Here is a 25,497-nt window from a genome sequence, read left to right as displayed (position 1 = left end):
GTCCTTACCTCCTACAACAATATTTTTCTGCTGCATAACATTGCCCTCTGGTACAAGTTGTAACTCCGTGCCCTCAACACAGACAACTTGTTCCTCAGCAACTGGTGCTTGTGACTGCTCTTCCACTGCCGGGCCACCTCTCCTTACATCAGTGGGCCCAGGCGTTACGAGGACCTCCTGCGCCCCTCCCTCCGCCTTCTCCCTTTTCGGGCAAGCATGTCGCTTATGGCCCAGCATGCAGAGAGAGAAAGAGATTGGCAGACAGAGAGAGAGTAAGATTGAGGTGGTCATTTTGCCAGCATACAGGGCTTATTCTTTGAAAATATTATGCAGACATTCAGATATCTGTTCACTCCAGCGGAAACAATCCGTATTGGAATCCAGCTGCTCATCTGGAAAAGGCGCTAATTTAGTCACACATACGAATGCAACAAGATATCACAGATTCACGTCATTTCTTGACATCCTTGGACAAACATCTATTTTTGACTAGTAAACTGAGTCAATCTCCCATCATCTTGTGTTTAGGCACACAACTCGCACATAAACTCCCACATAAACTCCCACATAAACTCCTTGTAACATTATGCCGCTGCATAATGTTACAAGGCGAACTGACAACAACCTTTCATTGCAGTCTGGTTTCTTTATTGGCTTTCAACAACAGAATTCAAGTGTTTATTCATTAGAAAAATGTCAATAAATTTAGCAAAATTATGAATATACTTTGTGATGATACTGAAGATTACACCATGGGCCATTGCATCATAGGCCTAACACAACAAGCAATACAAAGTATGTGTTTGGCCTCTGAAATGCAGAAGCCTATAGTTAGCCCTGTAGATAATCATGGCATTCTGCAATGAATAGATGGCAGACAGGGTATAGGCCAGGATGGTCTCACATGCAAATAGGCTGTTCTGGTCCTGCATCTTCTGGTGACCTATTGAAAACAGTACAACAGTGATACAACAAATGAAGATGCATTATGTACTGTATGCCTTTTGATGACAAAACAAAGAAGCCTACACACCTGTGGAAGTTCACGGCTTTCAGGGTCCAACTCCAGCTCCAGCTGACAGATTGAATACCATGTGCCTTTGTTGTTGTTTTTTGAAGGTGTAAGGGGGTGGGGGTGGGCTCTAGACCATCCAATCAACTAATCAGGCTGTGTATGTACATATCTCTAATTTCATATTAAATGTTTTTTCCTAACGCTCACACAATCAGACTGAGCATTCCACTGGCCCAAGGAGGCTCTGGGAAATAAATTGTAAAAAAAAATTTATTTTGGAGTTTTAAAACACACACAGTGATGTATTAGACAAAAAGTGATGATTTCAAAATCACATTAAAAAGACTGCATGGGGGTTTCAACCCCCTAAGGGCGGCAGGGTAGCCTAGTGGTTAGAGTGTTGGGCTAGTAACCGAAAGGTTGCAAGTTCAAATCCCTGAGCTGACAAGGTACAAACTGTTGTTCTGCCCCTGAACAAGGCAGTTAACCCACTGTTCCTAGGCTGTCATTGAAAATAAGAATTTGTTCTTAACTGACTTGCCAAGTTAAATAAAGGTAAAATAAAAAGGTCAATGTCCAGACCTCCCTGGAAATCTAATTACCATAATAAAAAAATCCCCATAAAAAGACCATGAGACATCCTGAAAATTGTTATTCTCACACATTGTCTGTAGCGTCCAAATGGTTTTGCCTAGAAACGATTATGACCCCTCTATGGAAAGATGAGACTCTAAAGAACACGATGGTGGTCTCCATTTCTGCATCTTGGGACTCATCTGAAGTCGGTTCAGCTGATCTGCCAACTTCAGTCTGTAGCGTTCGAACAGTTTGGGCTACACACTAATATGACCCCTCTGTGGAAAGGTTTTGCCCTAGGACGCCCACAGGCCTCACAAGACTTGTCTTAATGTCACCCGGTACCCGTTGAAAAAAATAAATGGAAGTATACAGTTATAGTCAACATTTTTGATACAACTACTTATATGTTTCTTTATTTTGACTATTTTGACTTTGTTTCTTTATTTTGACTATTTTCTACATTGTAGAATAATAGTGAAGACATCAAAACTATGAAATAACACATGGAATCTTGTAGTAACCAAAAAAGTGTAAAACAAATCAAAATACATTTCATATTGAGATTCTTCAAAGCAGCCACCCTTTTCCTTGATGACAACTTTGCACCCCCCCCCAAGGGATCTTAACTTCTTGACAAGGTGCCTAGGTGTTGGGTTAAAGTCGCTGCTATATGCTTAAGCGAGTACACACTCCTGTACCTTTGCTACCCTTTCACACACTTGTCATCACCTCTTGGCGTAAGCGTCTGAAAAAAAACCACACATTGCACACTTCTGTGCCTCCTTTCACACACACTCACACCCTGCTTCCTGTCACTTGTCCTCAGGTGTAAGTGTAACCTGCATTCGTCGCTGTGCCTGCTGCAAGAGGGGAACCTTCAGTGTCAGTGTGAACACAACACCACGGGACAGGACTGTCAGCGCTGCAAGAAGGGCTTCAAGGCCAAGTCCTGGAAAGCTGGCTCCTACCTGCCCACACCCAACGGATCTCCCAACACCTGTATGTATCCCCCATTTATACAGTAGAGTTCTATTCTATTCTGTTTCTATTCATTTCTATTCTATTCCTTGACCACTTTGAACAGGACCCACTTACACAGCTCACTCATACAAAGTGAATTGTATTATATTCTTTACAGGTCCCAATTAGTTCAATTATGAGAATTTTACAGTATGTTGGAACCTTTTATGATCTTTTACATAAAATATTATGTTCTTATGTTCTTTTTTATTATTAATATTTAATTGAACCATCTGTGAAGGATGCATGTGGATTCCCCAGACTTCCCCAACTAATGTCCTGAATGAAATGAGAGATGAAGAGACAGAGTTGTTTTTCTCTTACCCAGTGCATAATTTGTAAATTGGGAGGTGACGGAACAAAAAGTGAGCGCGAGAGTAGGGTTACCTGGGGGCTCTGAGGTTCCGGAACATTGTTAGCTTATAGGGTCCTGGAAGAGTTTGGCCTTTTAAAAACGCATTTGATAAATAATGCAATTTTGCATGACTGGAGACTTAGCTGAGTCTTTTTAATACTGCACAAAAAATCGAAATGACAGGCTACTTTGACACTGACAAACTGAGAATCTGAAATCAATAAAAACAACCTTGTCTTGAATCCATTAATAGCCTGGGCCTAAGTGTGTGGAGACATTGTACAATATGAGGAGGAAAGTATAGTTCTAAAAAAGCTTTCACATACTCACCCAATGATGTCCAGCTCACTCACCGGCGATGTCCGATGCACTCTCTTGTTTTACTTTGTACCTAGGCTACTGTTCGCTAGGCCTATTTGGAAGTTGCTCAGAGATTTTGGCAGCATACAGACAGATTAGAGACTTCTCTTTTCATCTGAAGACATTTGCTTTCCAACCTGTGTTTTCCCGCGATTGTATTTGAAATATTGCAAAAGGCCTGTTTTGGCTGCATGCTGTTCACTGACAGATTTGCCGCGCTTTCCTAACACCTTGTGATTGGCATACACACAATTCACAGCTAGGCAATTTTTTTAAAGGGAGCTATTGATCCTCTATGGCTAAATTCTAGGCATAATCCTGGTGGAGTGTTCTGAATGATTTCATTTATTTCTGAACAGACAGCAGTAGTCCTAATTCTGTAACTTTCACAAATGTATTTCAATTTATCAGAGGTGCTGCAGCACAAATACCACGACTATGATTCTAAAGGAAAACATAAAAAAATATTTCCACGAGAGGTACAGGATCCTGGCAAATAGGTTCCGTAACAAAACTAGAGGTGCCAGATCCTGTACCTCAGAGCAGAGAGCAGTGTAGTGTGTGTGTGTGTGTGTGGGGGGGGGGGGGGGTCTTGTTGGAGAATGTACTGTCGCTCGCACTGGCGATGATAAAATAATAATCTAGGCCAGGCAGCACCTCCCATCCTGCCATACCCCCCCGACCCCTCCTCTGCCTCCCTCCGTCCACCACTGCCGAGCGCCCTCCCTGCCTCCCAGCCTGGACTCTTCTGTCAGCTCTCTGGCAGATCAAGTCTGCTCTGGGGGCAGCCCAACTCCCCTGGCACTTGCCTGGTGGCGAGAGCCTATGCCTCCCCTATCATCCCATGATCAGAGAACCAGAGTTGGGCAGAGAACAGGGGGCCTGGATGTAGAGACTTGAGTCGTGCTCTACTGCAGAGGATCTAATAGCAAACTGCATACAGATCAGAGTTCCTCTGTCCTCATCCCACAGACTGTGCAGGCTTTTGTTCCACCCCAGCACCAAAACAACTGATTTAACTAATTAATGGCCAAATTATTAATGGTAGTTGATTGGTTGTATCAGGTGTGTTGGTGATGTTGGTGATGTTGGGCTGGAGCAAAAGCCTGAACACTCTCCTGTGGGTCCCCACCAAGGTCAGGACGCTGATATACAGCTTTTTGAGTTTTGTTTTAAACGCACAAGATCATTCTACAGAGTTTGATAATCAAGGTCGGGAAGACTGCATAAATAAACAGATACTTATCCTCTTTCTTTTTCTTCTTCCCTCTCCCCCTTTCTCTCTCCCTTTTTTTCAGGTGCAATCGCTGGTGCCCCCACGGGCGGTGGTTCTAGTAAGTAATAACAAGCCAAGAAGAGGATGTTGCATCCACATTCTCTCTCTCTCACATTCCCTCCTTTACTCTCTTTATCCCTCCATCTATCTCTCTATTGTTCCATCTCTGTTCTTCAGCTTCTTCTCTTCCTCATTTGTTGGTTGCAGTGCTGGACTTGTCTTCTATATCATTGATAGGACTCCCTAAACTGTCGCCACCACGGCATCGCTATGTCCTTTTTTTCCCAGCTACGCTAGCTTCCACTGCAGGAATCTTTTCACAGTTCTGTCTCTCTTATGTTAGAATGAAGTCACTGGTGGAGAGGCATGGGAGAGAAAAAGAGAAGTAAATAGAAGAGGGGGAAGAGAGAGAGCAGGGGAATGTGTAAGTGTGCTGTAATGTGGTGTGTGTGTGTGTGTGTGTGTGTGTGTGTGTGTGTGTGTGTGTGTGTGTGTGTGTGTGTGTGTGTGTGTGTGAGAGAGAGAGAGAGGGATAGGGAGTGAGTATGAAAGGGAGAGGGGGGAGCAGGGGAATGTGTAAGTGTGCTGTAATGCGGTGTGATTGTGGGTGAGGAGCTCCTAGAGGAATGAATAAAAGGGAATTTGATTAGGGATACTCTCTGTGGAGACACTGTCAGCTCAGAGCGCTTAGACGGAAATGATCAGCAAAGTGGCAACATCAGACCTGACAGACAGCACTGGGCTCAGACCTGACAGACAGCACTGGGCTCAGACCTGACAGACAGCACTGGGCTCAGACCTGACAGACAGCACTGGGCTCAGACCTGACAGACAGCACTGGGCTCAGACCTGACAGACAGCACTGGGTTCAGACCTGACAGACAGCACTGGGCTCAGACCTGACAGACAGCACTGGGCTCAGACCTGACAGACAGCACTGGGCTTAGACCTGACAGACAGCACTGGGCTTAGACCTGACAGACAGCACTGGGCTCTCCTGGTTAGTCAAAAGGACTGACTGGGCCATCGTTGTCTTTTTTTGCACGGAATTGATATTTTTCACAAAATATAGCATGTTACAAACGGCACCCCATAGGACTGACTAGGGAACTTTGGGGTTAAGACAGACTTGTAAAGCTTAGACATTTATTAGACTTGGCTTAAAGCTATTCATGGATAAAAAAATATGACATATGCTTTTAGACTAGTCATATGTAGGACTCGCCAATGTTGTAGTGCAGGGGTAGGCAACCCTGGTCCTGGAGTGCTGCAGGCACTTCATGTTTTTGATTTAACTGACCTGGAAGACCAGGTGTGTTGAATTTAGGCAATCACTGAACTGATCAATTAGCTCAGTTGGTCAGGGCTGCGTTCAGTACATGAAAATGTAATAGAATGTTCAATTGAACAGAAGCAGTGCTGTACTGAATGACCAGTTGAAAAACTGGGATGGTTGGGTTGTGGGTTCAAAATGTACCGCTGCTCTTTAAATAAGTCACTCGTTGCCTCAAGCCACACCCTGGCACACCCACTAAACGGACCAAACGGATCTCAAAGTCTGTACAAGAACGTTTTGGGAAAACGTGTCGTTCAGTACAAACCATTCCGCAATGTAACAAACGTTGAAGCGCCCCTGGTTTAGGGCCTAGTTGGAACAAAATCCTGCAGTACCTGCGTCACTCCAGGAACAGGGTTGCCTACCCATGTTGTAGTGTTTCAGTGGGTTTTTTGAGTGGGGAGGGGGATGTTTTGTTTGTTCGTCAACTTGGAATCTGTTTTCTCACAGAACTGTCAGAAACTTTGCCTTTGACTACCACACCCGCTACTTCAGCCCCCACTACAACCTCCATAACTGAAAGTGAAAGTGAACCTGAAACTACAACCGTATTCCCCACTACCACACCAGAACCAGACCCGACCACAACCGCTACTCAGGAAGCTTCTGCTACTACTACTCAGGAAGGTGGGCACCTAGAGAAAATAGAGGTAGTGGTAGTGGGTAGAATAGATATAGGTACAGTAGATAGATATAGACTTATCATAGACAATAATTGTGTGTGTGTGTCATGTGTGTGTGCCCATGTGCGCGTGTGTGCATTATCATTAAAGTGCACTCTCTGTTGTCAAACCATTCATCATCTTGGTTGACATTAATGCCAGATGTGGCGTGTCCATGTAGTCCATCCATAGAAGAGGGTGAGCGTTGTGCTACTACAGAATGGACAGGTTGGCTGGATTTTTTATGATTGACTGGGTTTGAGGAGCCCCTATCCGACAGGACCAAACACTCTGTCAAGACCGTGAATATAAAGTGGTCCTCAGAACCAGGTCTGGGTCCGACCGACAACAGTTCTATGTTAAATATAAACCTGACATCTTGGGAGCCAGAGGGCCAATCATGTTCCTCCGGAAAAGCACTTAGTGTGTAGGGAGGAGGGAGGGAGAGGACGGCGAAAGAAGGAATGCCGGGAACGTCGTGTCCGATGTCGTCAGAATTTTCTTTGAGGAAATCCATTAAATGCTGTTGTTGAATTGCACAGCACTTTTCTGTATTTTAAGGCCGATGTCAAGAGCTTCTATAGAGTCACCGATGAGCTGTGATTGAGCAGCAGCTAACTGAGGCTTTAAAACATAAAAAAGAAACAGCCGTCTCGTTACCAGTCTGGTGTGCATCTGTGTGTTTACGGGTGGCTCAGCGAAACTCATAAATCATCCTCCCGGGTATCCGAGCTCTCACTCACTCACTCCTCCCCATCATGCTGTGCCTGACCAGGAGTCCAACCCCTTCTCATGGATCTAAGAATAAAACGCCCGATAATTCCAAGTCCAGTCATAACAAACGTGTGTGCGTCCGTGTAGGCATGGTTATGCTTCTTCCCTGCAGAAAGAATGCACATTCCATCCACACGAGTTTGTCTGCAGAGTTACAGAAGTGTGTCATACTTAAATAAGGAACAAGAGGTAGTGCTGTATCATGAATACAGTCGCAGGTAAATGGCGTTGTTTGGCCCGACGCAATAGCCGTCATCATGGAAGCATTCACATTAATGTAGAAGTGTTTAGAAACATATTCTATTTTTATTTACAATAAAAATGACAGTACATTATTTGCTATTAATTTCTATTGGCCAGAAAATAATCTGAAACGCAATGTGAAATGCTGTAATTTCTAAACGGTTCACCCAATATGAATGAAAATACCCTCAAATTAAAGCTGGCAGCCTGAACTTTAACCTCAAAGTAATTTCAAATCCATGTTATCATTTCAAATCCAAAGTGCTGGACTACAGAGCCCCAAAAAAAAAAAAATGTGTCACTGTTAAAATACTTTTGGAGCTCATTGTAGGGAAAGGGAAATGGGATACCTAGTCAGTTGCACAAATTAATGCAATTCAAACAAAATGTGTCTTCCGCATTTAACCCAACCACTCTGGATCAGAGAACTGCAGAGGGCTGCCTTAATCTGTAGATCCACTCTCCCTTATTAGTCTCACGGGCCTCCCTCCCCCAGCCGGTCTGTCTCTGCTACTGAGCATGCTCAGATGGACAGGGGATTAGTTGTCCAGTGGCCAGCCAGAAGGATCTACAGAGCTCTGACCCCATTGGTCAATTTTGCCAGGGGTGTGGGGAGGGGAGAGGAGAGGACAGGAGAGGAGGGCTGGTCAGAGGGAGAATCTCAATTGCATTCTACTCGCGTCCTCTCTCATTGCCTCCTTTTCAAAACTCATTGGAGAAGGTCAGAGGGGAGGGATCTTTGCCTTTCTCATGCAATGGGATTTGAGAAGGAGGTGAGGAGAGGACACGAGGAGTATGCAATTGAGATTCTCCCAGAGAGAATTCGTACATACAGAGAGAATTCGTACATACAGAATTCGTACATACAGTATGTATGTGCACCTAGTTAAGATGCGGCTGGCCCAGAACATCTTGCTCTTCATTACAAATCGGAGGGACTGTTGTCCGGACCTCTGGCAGTCTCTATGGGGTGCCACAGAGTTCAATTCTTGGGCCGACTCTCTTCTCTGTATACATCAATGATGTCGCTCTGCTGCTGGTGATTCCTTTATCCACCTCTGAACAGACGACACCATACTGTATACATCTGGCCCTTCTTTGGACACTGTGTTAACTAACCTCCAGACGAGCTTCAATGCCATACAACTCTCCTTCCGTGGCCTCCAACTGCTCTTAAATGCAAGTAAAACTAAATGCATGCTCTTCAACCGATCGCTGCCCGCACCTGCCCGCCCGTCTAGCATCACTACTCTGGACGGTTCTGACTTAGAATATGTGGACAACTACAAATACCTAGGCGTCTGTTAGACTGTAAACTCTCCTTCCAGACTCACATTAAGCATCTCCAATCGAAAATTATTTCGCAACAGCATTCTTCACTCATGCTGCCAAACATACCCTCGTAAAACTGACCATCCTACCGATCCTCGACTTCGGCCATGTCATTTACAAAATAGCCTCCAACACTCTACTCAACAAATTGGATGCAGTCTATCACAGTGCCATCCGTTTTGTCACCAAAGCCCCATATACTACCCACCACTGCGACCTGTACGCTCTCGTTGGCTGGCCCTCGCTTCATACTCGTCGCCAAACCCACTGGCTCCAGGTCATCTACAAGTCTCTGCTAGGTAAAGCCCCGCCTTATCTCAGCTCACTGGTCACCATTGAAGCACCCACCCGTAGCACGCGCTCCAGCAGGTGCTACGGGTGGTGCTACTGTTCACTCCCAAAGCCAATTCTTCCTTTGGCCACCTTTCCTTCCAGTTCTCTGCTGCCAATGACTGGAACGAACTGCAAAAATCACTGAAGCTGGAGACTCATATCTCCCTCACTATCTTTAAGCACCAGCTGTCAGAGCAGCTCACAGATCGCTGCACCTGTACATAGCCCATCTGTAAATAGCCCATCCAACTACCTCATCCCCATACTGTATTTATTTATTTATTTAGCTTGCTCCTTTGCACCCCAGTATCTCTACTTGCACATTCTGCACATCTACCATTCCAGTGTTTAATTGCTATATTGTAATTACTTTGCCACCATGGCCTATTTATTGCCTTACCTCCCTTATCCTACCTCATTTGCACACACTGTATATAGACTTTTTCTACTGTATTATTGACTGTATGTTTGTTTATTCCATGTGTAACTCTGTGTTGTTGTTCGTGTCGAACTGTTTTGCTTTATCTTGGCCAGGTCACAGTTGTAAATGAGAACTTGTTCTAAACTAGCCTACCTGGTTAAATAAAGGTGAAATATATACAAATTAAAAATAATCAGAGGGCTAATATTAATAGTATGCATTCCCGTCTCTCTTAGCTAAGAGTTGAGGAAAGACTGACTGCTTCACTTCTTGTTTTTATAAGAAACATTAATGTGTTGGAAATTCCAAATTGTTTGCATAGTCAACTTACACACAGCACTGACACACACACTTACCCCACCAGACATGCCACCAGGAGTATTTTCACAGTCCCCAGGTCCAGATCAAATTCAAGGAAACGTACAATATTATAAGCCATTCCATCTTATATAGAGCAAGTGAACAGCAAATATAAAGCAAATATAAAACTAATAAAGCAACATCTCACGGCACAACGCCTCTCCCCACGTGACCTACTTGTTGTGTGTATGTACTGACATGTATGTGTAACTGATAGATGCACACAAACACACTACATGTTCATGTTTTTCCATGGCTGTTACCATTGGCGTCAGCTAATGGGGATCCTAATAAATCAAATCAAACAACAGTGTGTCATTGGACGTACTAACTCTATGGCAGCACCCAAGGGGCTTTAATTTTTTTGAGCTCTCTCCGTAGATTTTGCGGTGACATAGTGTCCCCATGAGTGACAGAACACTGAGCCAATCACGGTGCAACTAGAGAACGTTACTTAACCCTACGCTTTGTATTTTCCACTGGCTGCCCCACCACCACAGAAAGCACTGAGCTAGGCTAAAACACCTGCATTTTGGAGCTGCCTTACTCAAGAAAGCAAAAAAGAGACCAATTTGTATGTAGATTTTTTGTAAAACAAAAAATGTTTTACATTGTTTGTGACACATAGTAATGCCAAAATAACATGCAAAACAGACAACAAGAACAATTTATATTTTTTGTATTTATTTTTTAGCTAAACAGTTGGGGCTCAAGACAGGTGAGGCTGTGGCCTATAGTCATTACCAATGGCCTATAGTCATCCACAGACTAAACACTCTTAGAAAAAAGGTTCCAAAAGGGTTATTTGTGGAGGGACCTACCAAGAACCGTTTTGATCTGAAGAACTGCTTTTGGAAGACAAAGGTTCTTTTAAAGGCAAAGGGTTCAATCTAGAACCTTTAACATCCTAAGAACCATTTTTTGGAAGAAGTATTATTTGATGATTCGTTAGAAGGCAAGAACGATTCTTTGGAAGGCAAGAAGGGTTTTTTGGAAGGCAAAAAGGGTTCTACATAGAAACATATATAATATTTCCCGGCATGCTCTATTGCAGGGCGATTTTCAAAATTGTTTCTTTTAATATCTGTGTTTTTGCATGTATATTGAATGATTGATACATTTTATGCTACACAAAGATAAATAGCATACATTTTTCTAAACTAATCCAATCTGTTAGAAGTTTGGCTTATTGCACCCGTTACTGAGATGGTTGCTCCAGATTAGATTATTGAGGTAGTCAGTTTTCAATCTACCCCTACTCTGGCAGTCATTCTGAATGCAGGTTGCAGGTGAATACATATTCCAACTGTTGGATATCCTAACTCTGGCTTGGTTCCTATAGGATTTACAAATCACTTTGCAAGCCAGCATTATGTGACTTACAGGCCTGATGTGGCATGTAAACCAAGAGTTTCCCAACACCACTGAGTTATGGTAAAACTAGGCCATCAAAGTAAGGCCTTGTGATATATGTAATGTATTGTCATAAAGTTAAATTTTAATGATAACATTCGCCTAGATCAGGTTATCTTAAACTATAGTTTGGGACCCAAATTGGGCCCTGAGCATCTATTTCTTCTTAATTTGGGTTGTTTGAGGACAGTACATTTCTCATTTGGGTTTCGAGCTTAAAACGGCAGCCATTATTATAATGTATCTAATTCCGACCTAGATACTCATTTGGTGAAATGCACAGGCCTTTAAAAGGAAAGAATTCAACAGCCATGTCTGCTGTCACTAATACTGCTTTCACACAGTATTTAGCCTTCAGAAAAATTTGGGCAATGTTTATATGACCCCCTTACAAACAGACACCTTGTATACCTCCCGTGCACATGCCGGCATACAGGGGACAAGTGTTAGTAGTGGTGAGCAGATGTGGGTGGATGTCTATTTTAATAAATCCATTGAGAATATACACCATCAAAAATAAATCCATTATTAATTCATTTAGGCAGGTCCTAAAAAACATTATAAGACTAATAAAATATATTTTAAAATGTTTAATTAGGCCTGTTGCGAGTCTGTGCAGCCATGGCTTCCAAAACGTCTGTGTACGCTATCCCTGATGCACTAAAAATGAAGTAAGCTTCATGCGACATCTTTTTGAGTGCGAACCCATTACACATTTTTGTGTGCCATCCAAATGAAATCAATAGTTTGTTATTTTGTTAATTAAACAGACAAGACACCCAATCACAGTCAAAACATATATTTTATAGTAAGAATATAATGGAATATAACAGAATAAAATACAACAAATATTTTTCCCACACAACTTGTGTCATGGGAACGTGTGGAACAGCTGTCATATAAAACAGTTATATTTTGAAACGCAGCCCAAGCCTTTTGAAAATCCACATTTCATCTCTTTCCTACCCTCACCCCGCTTTGTTAGTGAGTCTTACCTTCATCATAATGCGGATAGAAAATAATCGCAATCCTATTTTGAAATGCATGTGAGTCTCGTTCATATTTCACAACCTCCGCTGGCTTTTGGAGTTGCCTATGTGATTGAGCAAACTAATAGTCCTACACTTGATTTAGGCTACATTATTACATGCTAAATGTTTCTGATCAGTTATAGATGAGCAACTAATAGATAAGCTACCACCTCCACTTATTTACCCAGTCAGAAACGAAATAGCCAAATAGCCTATACAGACAGAGAATCAGTGAAACAAAATCAGTGAAGTACGTGAAGTAAGTCACAGGCTTTTGGTTGGGAGTAGGCCTAGGCTACTAAGTGACTGCGAGTGAAGAGCAAAATGATCCATTTGTTAAACTACATAACATGACAAAATGTTCTAATAAATTAGCCAACTAGGCAAGATGATCATAGGCAGCACTCACCTCAACTTAGCTTACATTTTCCCAGCGTAATTATAACCTAACCAATATCCAAACGGAGATTCAGGGAAAACTAAAATCAGACATTTATTGATTTACCAAGACAAGTCCCCACGCTTGGCTCAAAGCAGCGTGATGGCGTCAAAACAGTGCTGAAATGATCATCTAGTTCAGCGTTTCCCAAACTCGGTCTTGTGGCCCCCACCCCCCGGGTAAACGTTTCGTTTTTTTCCCTAGCACTACACAGCTGATTCAAATAATCAAAGCTTGATGATGAGTCGGCTATTTGAAAACAAAATGTGCACCCAGGGGTGGCCCTAAGACCAAGTTTGGGAGTTCTAGTTGACCACACGCGGGTAGGCAATTGCTTCAAATGTATTACAAGGATTGCTTGACTGCGAGTTTCAGTGTGCAACAATTTGATACTGTACATGACTTCAATTGCATTAGCCTATATTTTTGTCATTCAGTGATATTTATTCCCACAGTAGCCTAATTCTTTATGTATCCATCCAGTTGTGGTTAGGAAGACAGTGCATGCTTAGTGGTGGGCTATGCGAAAAGATGGGCGAAGTGACATGCCTTGCAAAGTTTAGAACTGGTAGGAAGATGGTAGGAAGAAGCCTAGCAACCATCGAGAGTTTAATTAAGAGCGTAATGTGAGCCAAAGCCGCTTCCAGCATTTCGGCTACGTTTCATACTAAGCTGTATGCACAACTTTACTGAAATAATTACTAGGCCGTTTGGAGGAAATGAAAGTTTTGGCTTTGATACCGGCAATACCTTTCAGATATAAAGAAAATGTGGAAAAAAAGATGATATGATAAAAAAAAATGATAAAAAAAAGATGATAAAACTGGCGGGAAAATGCATTACTATGAAAGGGGTATTACAAAAACAGTCATGGGTGGTAACTCTACAATTCACTCGAAAAGAAAAGTTACCTTGGGAAATATGAAAATTAGGCTTTACACCATACAGTGTTAAAACAACACCAAAAATGACTGACCGTAATAGTGTTTTTGTTTAACACTAATAGGAGTGAACTCTAGATCAACACTAGTGTTGAAAATAATTAGTTAGTTACCCTATAGTGTTACATTTTAGTTACACTGGCAAGTGGAATGCAGTGTTAATATTTTACATTAACACTCAAAATGTAATACTATAATCAGAGTACTTTTTACACTCTGTAGAGTGGGACCATATGTACTCTGAGATAGTGTTAACATGAACTCTTTAAGTGTTGATTTAACACTGCAAATTATTTTGTGATATAGCCAACCAGGGACTATTGAGCTATATGTTTTTTAGCTTGATATTTCGAAAGCCAACATCCAGCTTGTTATTAATGCTTTAACACAAAGAGCTAGTGGCCTTTGTAGTACACTAGTACAGGGGTTCCCAAACTGGGGTCCGCGGAGGTACTGCGGCAATATTCAATATTGCTAGCAACAACAGTGTCACGTCCTGACCAGTAAAGGGGTTATTTGATATTGTAGTTTGGTCAGGACGTGGCAGGGGGTATTTGTTTAGAGTGTTTCGGGGTTGTTGGGCCATGTGTGTATCTTAGTTCTAGGTTGTATATTTCTATGTTCAGTTTATTGATGTGACCTTCAATTGGAGGCAGCTGTTCCTCGTTGCCTCTGATTGAAGGTCCTATGTATAGGGGTAATTTGAAATAGGGTATTGTGGGTAGTTGTTTTGCACTGCTAGGGTTAGCCTGCAAACTGTTTAGTTGTCGTTCGTTGTTTTCTTGTTTTGTGTAGTGTTCGTGGTTATTTAAGAATAAACATCAAAATGAGCACTCAACCCGCTGCGCCTTGGTCCACTCTATACGACACTCATGACAAACAGATTAAATGAATTTGGCCAAGGGGTCTGTGGAACAAGTTTAGAGGTTGCAATACAATACAATGTAATATTATTCATCTACAATATAGGCTACCCTTAGATGCACAACAGGAGGCTCACAGGGATCCATGGTACTCAGTAAAAATGTGCATTTTAATTTAAACTTTGAAACTACAAAATTGTCTCTCTGCCCCATGAGACAATGTGTAGAATTGCAGGAATGTGCTTTTAAACTGCAATTTTTTCTTTCTGTTCCATGGAAAATTGTGTAGAATTGCAGGAAATTTACTGTGAAAAAAGCAATAGAAATGATCCCCGATGCTAAGAGGGGGGCCTTTAAAATGTTAGTTCCCAAGGCCCTAGACCCAGGGCCCGAGACTTGGTTAGTCTTGTCATAGTAAAACTCCTTGTATGTTATTTTTATCACACTGTAAAGTCAGAGTTGTGTTCTGATTGAGGGGGTCCCTAATGAATTTGCTATCACAGAAGTCCCCAAAAAGTTTGGGAACCCCTGCAATAGTGTGTATATTAGCTAATAGGGCTATCATGTAGTACACCAGCTTGTGTATTTGCCATAGATCTAGTATAAATCTTTGCTACTATATTGTTTATCTAATGTGTATGTATGATATCAGTATTTACAAGTTGTGTAGATTAACCTCTTAAACGGATGTATTTAATTTGCATTTCTCCATAGATCTAATGTACCACAATCTACTAAAGCCAGTACAGACCCATACAAATACTCACACACATACTGTCAGCCTGAAGTGGACCATTAGTATTGCAGTCAGTTGTCTCTTACCACAACACTCTACTGCATCTTCTGCAGTAAACTCAAAAGAACTTGCCTCTGCAGTAACATCCCCCCCATAGGTGTGAAGAGCAGAGCAGCACGCTGGGATTGTACTGCTCAAAGTAGGCAAAGGGTTAACAAGGCACAGCTTTTGAGTTTAGTCAAACTCAGCAGTGTGAAATCACACTTCCATCATATCTTCACTTCTGTGCATGTGCCTGCAAGTGTTTCACGAGTATGTGCTTGTGCATGCTGACACTTTTGTGCATGTGCTTATATGCACATTTTGCAAGTCTGTCTATATGTGTGTGTGTGCGCGTACGTGCGTGGGTCAGAGAAACGAAAAGCTTGGCTTTCTTTGGATAAACAATCTGAGACAACACTCCCTATGCTAATGCCTTACACCACTCATTTCTCATCCCTTTCACATTCTCTCTCTCTCCTCAAGAGCCCATTCTTTCAACCGAGGCCCCAACCGACACCACCACCACTCCCACAACAGAGCCCCCTGTTACGGAACCTGAGCCTCCCCTCATTTACAGCATGCCCCCCCCAACCACCACCATCAACCCCACCGATTCCCCTCCACCACCTCCACTTATAGAGGAAAAACGTACAACTTCCATCAACATTACCACAGAGGCCACGCCCCCTACAACCACCCCTCAGTCTATCACAGAGGAGTCCACACCCCCTCCACCGATCATGGAGGAGCTCACGTCACCGTTCCTGACCGAGAGTACTCCCCCTGTCACAACACCGCCCCCAACGGAGCTGCCTAAGCCAGTGGTTGTGGAGAGTGAAGAAGGTAAGCCGGACCCATAGAGTAGTAGTTTAGAGTAGATGTAGAGTAGAGCTATAACCTCTAAACTGAAAAGCATTCTGATTTATTTGAAGGATTCCTGTGGTGTGGCGTCATAGAACTATAATCTATTTTCTCTCTGACTGGCTTACCTCAGAGGTAAGGCCTGGAACAAAAATCATATCCGATGTCAGAGCTGCTCATTCAATTTAGATAATGATACTGAAACCCAGTTAATGTATGTGGGCTTGTGTGTGTGTGTGTGTTTTGTGTGTGTGTGTGTGTGTGTGTGTGAGTGAGAGAGACAGAGAGTGATAGTGAGAGACGGTGGAAGGGGAGGGAGAAAAAGCTAGAGTGAGAGAAAGGGAGAGAGGGTGGGATAAAGTCCTGCTTCACTGTCAGTGTGAAATCAGTGTGATTTCAACACGTTCCTGAGACACTGGGTTCCTGTCAAGCCACTGGCAGAGGAAGAGAGGGGAAGGAGAGTGAGTGAGAGAGAGAGAGGTACTGTAGAGAGAGGAGGCCAAAACAAATCCCATCCATTTGCATCATCACCCCCAGAGAATGGTTTTACACAACTCATAAAGAGGCCTTGAACCACTCTTGATCAAACTTGCTGTCAACACACAATGTCAAAGGTCTATACTGTATTCACAATTTGCTCCATATTCGACAATGCATAAATTCACCCCCTTCACATTTTACAATTCCATGTAGGCTACCTCCACATCTACGGCATTCATATTAGGAAGTTGTCAAATTTCAGGTAAAACTCTGTCACGACTTCCTAATATGGATGCAGTATTTCACTTGTACGGTTTATGTCAAGGAATTTTGGTGGCTGGAATGACATGCTGCCAGGCACTGTGAACATGATTCTGTAGGGAGGCAGTCTGCCTGCTGGTTGAGAATTGGTGTGGGGAGTCAGGGAGCTCTAGAGGGCAAATAGTGTTGCTGTGTTGACTCTCGATCAAACTGCTGGCAGTGACCAGAGCAGATGATCTGAGAGCTCCATCACTGTCCTGCTCCGCTAAGCCGTCTACACACACACACACACACACACACACACACACACACACACACGCTCGCATACACACACACAAATCCAACCCCATCTCCCTGGGTGTGTGTGTGCGTGCTTGTCAGACAGTACGGGTTGAGCTGACGAGCCAATTGAGATTAATGCCGGTATGGCTGTGAAGCACTCTCTCCCCCAAGGCAGCGTGGGTAACTGAGATTAAATGCATTTATGCTCTCTGTTTTGCTAGATCAGCCAGTGAAACTTCAGTGTCCCTGAGAGATCAGCCCACCCACCCCATAGGGAGGTGTGTGTGTGTGTGTGTGTGTGTGTGTGTGTGTGTGTGTGTGTGTGTGTGTGTGTGTGTGTGTGTGTGTGTGTGTGTGTGTGTGTGTGTGTGTGTGTGTGTGTGTGTGTGTGTGACCTGTTGCAGAAGGCCACTTCACACCTATGCATTAGGGACAAGGTTGCCAGAGAACAGAGTCAGCTGACCTGGTCAGCAAACCAGTGGCCCAGCCTGGGGTTGGAGACCCCAGTCTGCCCTTGAACTCTTTAGTTGTTTCCAGGATGGCAGATTGAAACAACCTCTATAAACTCCTGTCCTTCACCTCAACTCAGATCTGGACTTTTTCCACATGGACAATCCTGCCTCTGGACTTCCTCTGGACTTCCTTTAGTGCGTCACTGAACTTAAAACGATCACTTACACTATCAAGTACACCTGTTTCCTTCTATTCTTGTTTGCTGTGTGTGTGTGCCTGTCTGTTCGGTGTGGCAGTAAAGTGTGAGTTGTATCCCTGTCCCCTGCTGGTTATTCAGTCCTCTTACCGGGACTCTGGGACAGTTGCACCTATAATCGAAACTGGCATCTTTCGGAGTCCACCACCATTTGGTGGCACTCTCTTTCAGTGTGTGTGTGTGTTTGTCCCCACTGGGCAAAAACTGGTTGAATCAATGATGTTTCCATGTCATTTCAACAAAAAAATGTACTGTGGAAAACTGATTGGAAAACTGATTGAAAAGATGTACTGTGGAAAACTGATTGGAAAGATGTACTGTGGAAAACTGATTGGAAAACTGATTGGAAAGATGTACTGTGGAAAACTGATTGGAAAACTGATTGGAAAGATGTACTGTGGAAAACTGATTGGAAAGCTGATTGGAAAGATGTACTGTGGAAAATTAATTGGAAAGCTGATTGGAAAGATGTACTGTGGAAAACTAATTGGAAAACTGATTGGAAAACATGGAAAGCTGATTGGAAAACTGATTGGAAAGCTGATTGGAAAGATGTACTGTGGAAAACTAATTGGAAAGATGTACTGTGGAAAACTGATTGGAAAGCTGATTGGAAAGATGTACTGTGGAAAACTGATTGGAAAGATGTACTGTGGAAAACTGATTGAAAAGATGTACTGTGGAAAACTGATTGGAAAACTGATTGGAAAGATGTACTGTGGAAAACGAATTGGAAAGCTGATTGGAAAACATGGAAAACTGATTTGATTTGAAAAAAGTCATCAACGTATGGGAATTTTGCATTTTTTTCACCCAACTTTTAACCTAAATCCAATGATATGGTGACATTTTTTTGTTGATTTCATGTTGAATTAACATTAGTTGACAAGTCAACCAAATGTAAACCAAAATTAGACAACGATATGATGTCTGTACCCAGTGGGTCCTCTCTGTGGTATCCCTGTGTACATGCATACGTGTGTGTTGTGTTTACGCATGTGTGCATGCATGTATGAGGAGGTGTTAACCAATCGCTACCTATCCCGTATGGAGAATGGGAAGAGGGAAAATCGCAAGACTCAGACATGAGGGGGATGGGGGCGGGGTCACGTTGATGAGGTATGATGGCTGGGAGCCAGCTGTTTAAAGCGGGACGAGGGGACAGGGTGCTCTGGGAACAGCTGCCAGTGTCCCCTCTCTCTGCGGCTCAGCAGCACGATCTATACTAGGATCAGTTGGCGTGGAGGGGTGACCGCCTGGGAGGAAAATCCTCAGGGAGCGTGTAAGCTAAATGATCATCTAGGTAAGCTCCATATAGATGAATAGCGGGCTCTTATGTGTCTCCGTCACAGAAAAGGCCATACCTATGTATAGATAGGCAATGGCTCTCTATGGCAGACTCTCATGTCACCTGGCTGTTGATAGAGACTACTTCTAGGGTACACCTGGAACCATACATAGAATAGATTGTATTTCTATGGCACTGATACACCCAATAGTGCTGCATAATCAATATGTGGTCATTGAATGGTCAATAGCCTGGTCATCTTAAAGGTCCCGAACAGTCAAAATCATGTTTTTCATTCAATTAGATGATATTTGGATGAAACTAGATAAAGTAAAGTAGTTTATCTCAGCAATGGGAAATTTATCTATCTCAAAAGTATGAAAAATTACTGTTGCTTCTACATTGATCAAGTTTGATCATAAAGTTACTGGTCCCCTCCCCATGTCAAACACTTGGATGCAGGAGGCTGGATGGAGGCAGGATTATTCAGGGATTTTTGTGACATCACAAAAAGCCTAATTTTAATACATAAGTACAGTCTTGTAACCAACATCGCAGAAGGGCGTGGTTTACATAGCTTGGTAGCTAGTCTACTGGTGCCAAAATTTGACTGCAGCGTGTCAGCAAATATAATAAGAGGTTTCCCCTATTCATCAAAGGCAAATATACTTGTGTCTGGTGTTAGCTAGTTATTGGCCAGCTAGGTCTTCAGCCAGTATAATAAGAGGTTTCCCCTATTCATCAAAGGCAAATAAACTTGTGTCTGGTGTTAGCTAGTTATTGGCCAGCTAGGTCTTCAGCCAGTATAATAAGAGGTTTCCCCTATTCATCAAAGGCAAATAAACTTGTGTCTGGTGTTAGCTAGTTATTGGCCAGCTAGGTCTTCAGCCAGTATTTGGGGGAATGGTTGTCCCAAACACTGACGCAGTAGTCATGTCATTACATTAAGAGACATGCCAAACGGGAAATTCATACAAACTTCTTGATAGTCAAGATACACTATATATACAAAAGTATGTGGACACCTCTTCAATTTAGTGGATTCGGCTATTCAGCCACACCCATTGCTGACAGGTGTATAAAATCAAGCACACAGCAATGCAATCTCCATAGACAAACATTGGCAGTAGAATGGCCACACTGAAGACTTCAGTGACGTTCAACGTGGCACCGTCATAGGATGCCAACTTTCCAACAAGTCAGTTTGTGAAATGTCTGCACTGCTGGAGCTGCCCTAGTCAATTGTAAGTGATGTTATTGTGAAGTAGAAAATTCTAGGAGCAGCACAAGCTCACAGAATAGGACCACTGAATGCTGAACCGCTTAGCGCATAAAAATTGTCTGTCCTCGTTAGCAACACTCCCGAGTTCCAAACTGCCTCTGGAAGCAATGTCATCACAAGAACTGTTCGTCGGGAGCTTCATTAAATGGGTTTCCATGGCCAAGCAGCCACACACAAGCCTAAGATCACCATGTACAATCCCAAGCGTCAACTGAAGTGGTGTGAAGCTCGCCGCCATTGGACTCTGGAGCAGTGGAAATGCGTTCACTGAAGTGATAAATCACGCTTCGCTATCTGGTAGTCCGATGGAAAAATCTGGGTTTGTCAGATGCCAGGAGAACACTACCTGCCCGAATGCATAGTGCCAACAGTAAAGTTTGTTGGAAGAAGAATTATGGTCTGTGGCTGTTTTTCATGGTTCGGGCGAGGCCCCTTTGTTCCAGTGAAGGGAAATCTTAACGCTACAGCATACAATGACATTCTAGATGATTCTAGATTGTGGCTACAGTTTGGGAAGGTCCTTTCCTGTTTCAGCATGACAATGCCCCCATGCACAAAGCAAGGTCCATACAGAAATGGTTTGTTGAGATCGGTGTGGAAGAACGTGACTTGCTTGCTTGACCTCAACCCAATCGAACACCTTTGGTATGAATTGGATCACAGACTGCGAGCCAGGCCTAATTGCCCAACATCAGTGCCTGACCTCACTAATGATGTTGAGGCTGAATGGAAGCAAGTTCCCACAGTAATGTTCCAACATCTAGTGGAAAACCTTCCCAGAAGAGTGGAGGCTGTTTTAGTAGCAAAGGGGGGACCAACTCCATATTATTTCCCATGATTTTGGAATGAGATGTTCGACGAGCAGATGTCCACATACTTTTGGTCATGTACTGTATATGAATATTGTTTGACAGTCAACATATATATGAAATGTACCCAGACCTCACCCTGTTAAATTTAATCTAAAATTGTCCAAGATGAACTAGCTACCTAGCTATCTTAATAAACAGTGCTAACAGTTCTATTTGGGCTAGCTAGCTAATTTATATAGGCAAAAAATATATATACACTGCTCAAAAAAATAAAGGGAACACTTAAACAACACAATGTAACTCCAAGTCAATCACACTTCTGTGAAATCAAACTGTCCACTTAGGAAGCAACACTGATTGACAATAAATGTCACATGCTGTTGTGCAAATGGAATAGACAACAGGTGGAAATTCTAGGCAATTAGCAAGACACCCCCAATAAAGGAGTGGTTCTGCACTTCTCAGTTCCTATGCTTCCTGGCTGATGTTTTGGTCACTTTTGAATGCTGGCGGTGCTTTCACTCTAGTGGTAGCATGAGACAAAGTCTACAACCCACACAAGTGGCTCAGGTAGTGCAGCTCATCCAGGATGGCACATCAATGCGAGCTGTGGCAAGAAGGTTTGCTGTGTCTGTCAGCGTAGTGTCCAGAGCATGGAGGCGCTACCAGGAGACAGGCCAGTACATCAGGAGACGTGGAGGAGGCCGTAGGAGGGCAACAACCCAGCAGCAGGACCGCTACCTCCGCCTTTGTGCAAGGAGGAGCACTGCCAGAGCCCTGCAAAATGACCTCCAGCAGGCCACAAATGTGCATGTGTCTGCTCAAATGGTCAGAAACAGACTCCATGAGGGTGGTATGAGGGCCCGACGTCCACAGGTGGGGGTTGTGCTTACAGCCCAACACCGTGCAGGACGTTTGGCATTTGCCAGAGAACACCAAGATTGGCAAATTCGCCACTGGCGCCCTGTGCTCTTCACAGATGAAAGCAGGTTCACACTGAGCACGTGACAGAGGTGACAGAGTCTGGAGACGCCGTGGAGAACGTTCTGCTGCCTGCAACATCCTCCAGCATGACCGGTTTGGCGGTGGGTCAGTCATGGTGTGGGGTGGCATTTCTTTGGGGGGCCGCACAGCCCTCCATGTGCTCGCCAGAGGTAGCCTGACTGCCATTAGGTACCGAGATGAGATCCTCAGACCCCTTGTGAGACCATATGCTGGTGCGGTTGGCCCTGGGCTCCTCCTAATGCAAGACAATGCTAGACCTCATGTGGCTGGAGTGTGTCAGCAGTTCCTGCAAGAGGAAGGCATTGATGCTATGGACTGGCCCGCCCGTTCCCCAGACCTGAATCCAATTGAGCACATCTGGGACATCATGTCTCGCTCCATCCACCAACGCCACGTTGCACCACAGACTGTCCAGGAGTTGGCGGATGCTTTAGTCCAGGTCTGGGAGGAGATCCCTCAGGAGACCATCCGCCACCTCATCAGCAGCATGCCCAGGCGTTGTAGGGAGGTGATACAGGCACGTGGAGGCCACACACACTACTGAGCCTCATTTTGACTTGATTTAAGGACATTACATCAAAGTTGGATCAGCCTGTAGTGTGGTTTTCCACTTTAATTTTGAGTGTGACTCCAAATCCAGACCTCCATGGGTTGATAAATTGGATTTCCATTGATTATTTTTGTGGATTTTGTTCTCAGCACATTCAACTATGTAAAGAAAAAAGTATTTAATAAGATTATTTCTTTCATTCAGATCTAGGATGTGTTGTTTAAGTGTTCCCTTTATTTTTTGGAGCAGTATATATACATACATACATACATACATACATACATACATACATACATACATACATACATACATACATACATACATACATACATACATACATACATACACACACACAGTTAAAGTCAGAAGTTTACATACAGCTTGGCCAAATACATTTAAACTCAGTTTTTCACAATTCCTGACATTTAATCCAAGTAAAAATGTCCTGTTTTAGGTCAGTTAGGATCACCACTTTATTTTAAGAATGTGAAATGTCAGAATAATAGTAGAGAGAATGATTTATTTCAGCTTTTATTTCTTTCATCACATTCCCAGTGGGTCAGAAGTTTACATACACTCAATTAGTATTTGGTAGCATTGCCTTTAAATTGTTTAACTTGGGTCTGTGGATATAGATACTTTTGTTCCTGTTTCCTCCAGCATCTTCACAAGGTCCTTTGCTGTTGTTCTGGGATTGATTTGCACTTTTTGCACCAAAGTACATTCATCTCTAGGAGACAGAACGCGTCTCCTTCCTGAGCGGTATGACGGCTGCATGGTCCCATGGTGTTTATACTTGAGTACTATTGTTTTTAGAGATGAACATGGTACCTTCAGGCATTTGGAAATTGCTCCCAAGGATGAACCAGACTTGTGGAGATCTACTATTTTTTTTCTGAGGTCTTGGCTGATTTCTTTTGATTTTCCCATGTGGTCAAGCAAAGAGGCATTGAGTTTGAAGGCAGGCCTTGAAATACATCCACAGGTACACATCCAATTGACTCAAATGATGTCAATTAGCCTATCAGAAACGTCAAAAGCCATGACATAATTTCTGGAATTTTCCAAGCTGTTTAAAGGCACAGTCAATTTAGTGTATGTAAACTTCTGACCCACTGGAATTGTGATACGGTGAATTATAAGTGAAATAATCTGTCTGTAAACAATTGTTGGAAAAATGACTTGAGTCATGCACAAAGTACATGTCCAATCTGACTTGCCAAAACTATAGTTTGTTAACAAGAAATTTGTAGAGTGGTTGAAAAACGAGTTTTAATGACTCCAACCTAAGTGTATGTAAACTTCCGACTTCAACTGTATATATATATATATATATATATATATATATAGATGCTGTTATTATAACCAAACAGTTGGATAAACAAATCATTTGTGAAACCATGATGTGATGTATGACAGGATTGGATGCATTTTCAATGTTTTTATAGTTGCTTTGTGGATCAGCAAATTGTCTTGAGATAATCTTACTGCAACACTGTATTTGGCAGCGATTACAGCCTCGAGTCTCCTTCTTCTCTGCAGATCCTCTTAAGCTCTGTCTGGTTGGCTGGGGAGCGTCGCTGCACTGCTATTTTCAGGTCTCTCCAGAGATGTTCGATCGGGTTCAAGTCTGGTCTCTGGCTGGTCCACTCAAGGACATTCAGAGACTTGTTCCAAAGCCACTCCTGCATTGTCTTGGCTGGGTGCTTATGGTTGTTGTCCTGTTGGATGGTGAACCTTTGCCCCAGTCTGAGGTCTTGAGCTCTCTGGAACAGTTTTTTTTAATCTAAGATCTCTCTGTACTTTGCTCTGTTCATCTTTCCCTCGATCCTGACTAGTCTCTCAGTCCCTGCCACTGAAAAACATCCCCACAGCATGATGCTGACATCACCATGCTTCACCGTAGGGATGGTGCCATATTTTCTACAGACGTGATGCTGGCATTCAGTCCAAAGAGTTTAATATTGGTATCATCAGACCAGAGAATCTTGTTTCTCATGGTCGGAGTCCTTTAGGTGCCTTTTGGCAAACTCCAAGCGGGCTGTCGTGTGCCTTTTACTGAGGATTGGCTTCCATCTGGGCACTGCCATAAAGGCGTGATTGGTGGAGTGCTGCAAAGATGGTTGTCCTTCATAAATACCTTATTTACATAAGTAGCGACTTTCTCCCCCGATTGCTTAGTTTGGCCAGGCGGCCAGCTCTAGGAATATTTTTGGTGCTTCGACACAATCTTGTCTCGGAGCTCCATGGACAATTACTTTGACCTCATGGTTTGGTTTTTGCTCTGACTTGCACTGTCAACTGGAGGACCTTATACAGACAGGTGTGTGCCTTTCCAAATCATGTTCAATCAATTGAATTTACCACAGGTGGACTCCTATCAAGATGTAGAAACATCTCAAGGATGATCAATGGAAACAGGATGCACCTGAGCTC

The 25,497-nt window shown here is 43.1% G+C and overlaps 1 protein-coding gene across 1 annotated transcript in view; it reads left to right on the top strand.

Moving 5' to 3' along the window:
• Positions 1-25,497, top strand: part of LOC115203738 (netrin-G2) — a 147,858-nt gene that overhangs the window by 80,058 nt on the left and 42,303 nt on the right. The window contains exons 4-7 of the mRNA XM_029768685.1: positions 2,421-2,593; positions 4,628-4,663; positions 6,392-6,568; positions 16,015-16,374. Of these exons, the coding sequence (XP_029624545.1) occupies positions 2,421-2,593; positions 4,628-4,663; positions 6,392-6,568; positions 16,015-16,374 (746 nt within the window). The remainder of the gene's footprint in view (positions 1-2,420; positions 2,594-4,627; positions 4,664-6,391; positions 6,569-16,014; positions 16,375-25,497) is intronic.

The sequence above is a fragment of the Salmo trutta genome, chromosome 12 (genome assembly GCF_901001165.1).
Source record: "Salmo trutta chromosome 12, fSalTru1.1, whole genome shotgun sequence".
NCBI lineage: Eukaryota > Metazoa > Chordata > Actinopteri > Salmoniformes > Salmonidae > Salmo > Salmo trutta.
Note: the sequence above shows the minus strand (reverse complement) of the source record. Positions and strands in the feature narration are given on the sequence as shown.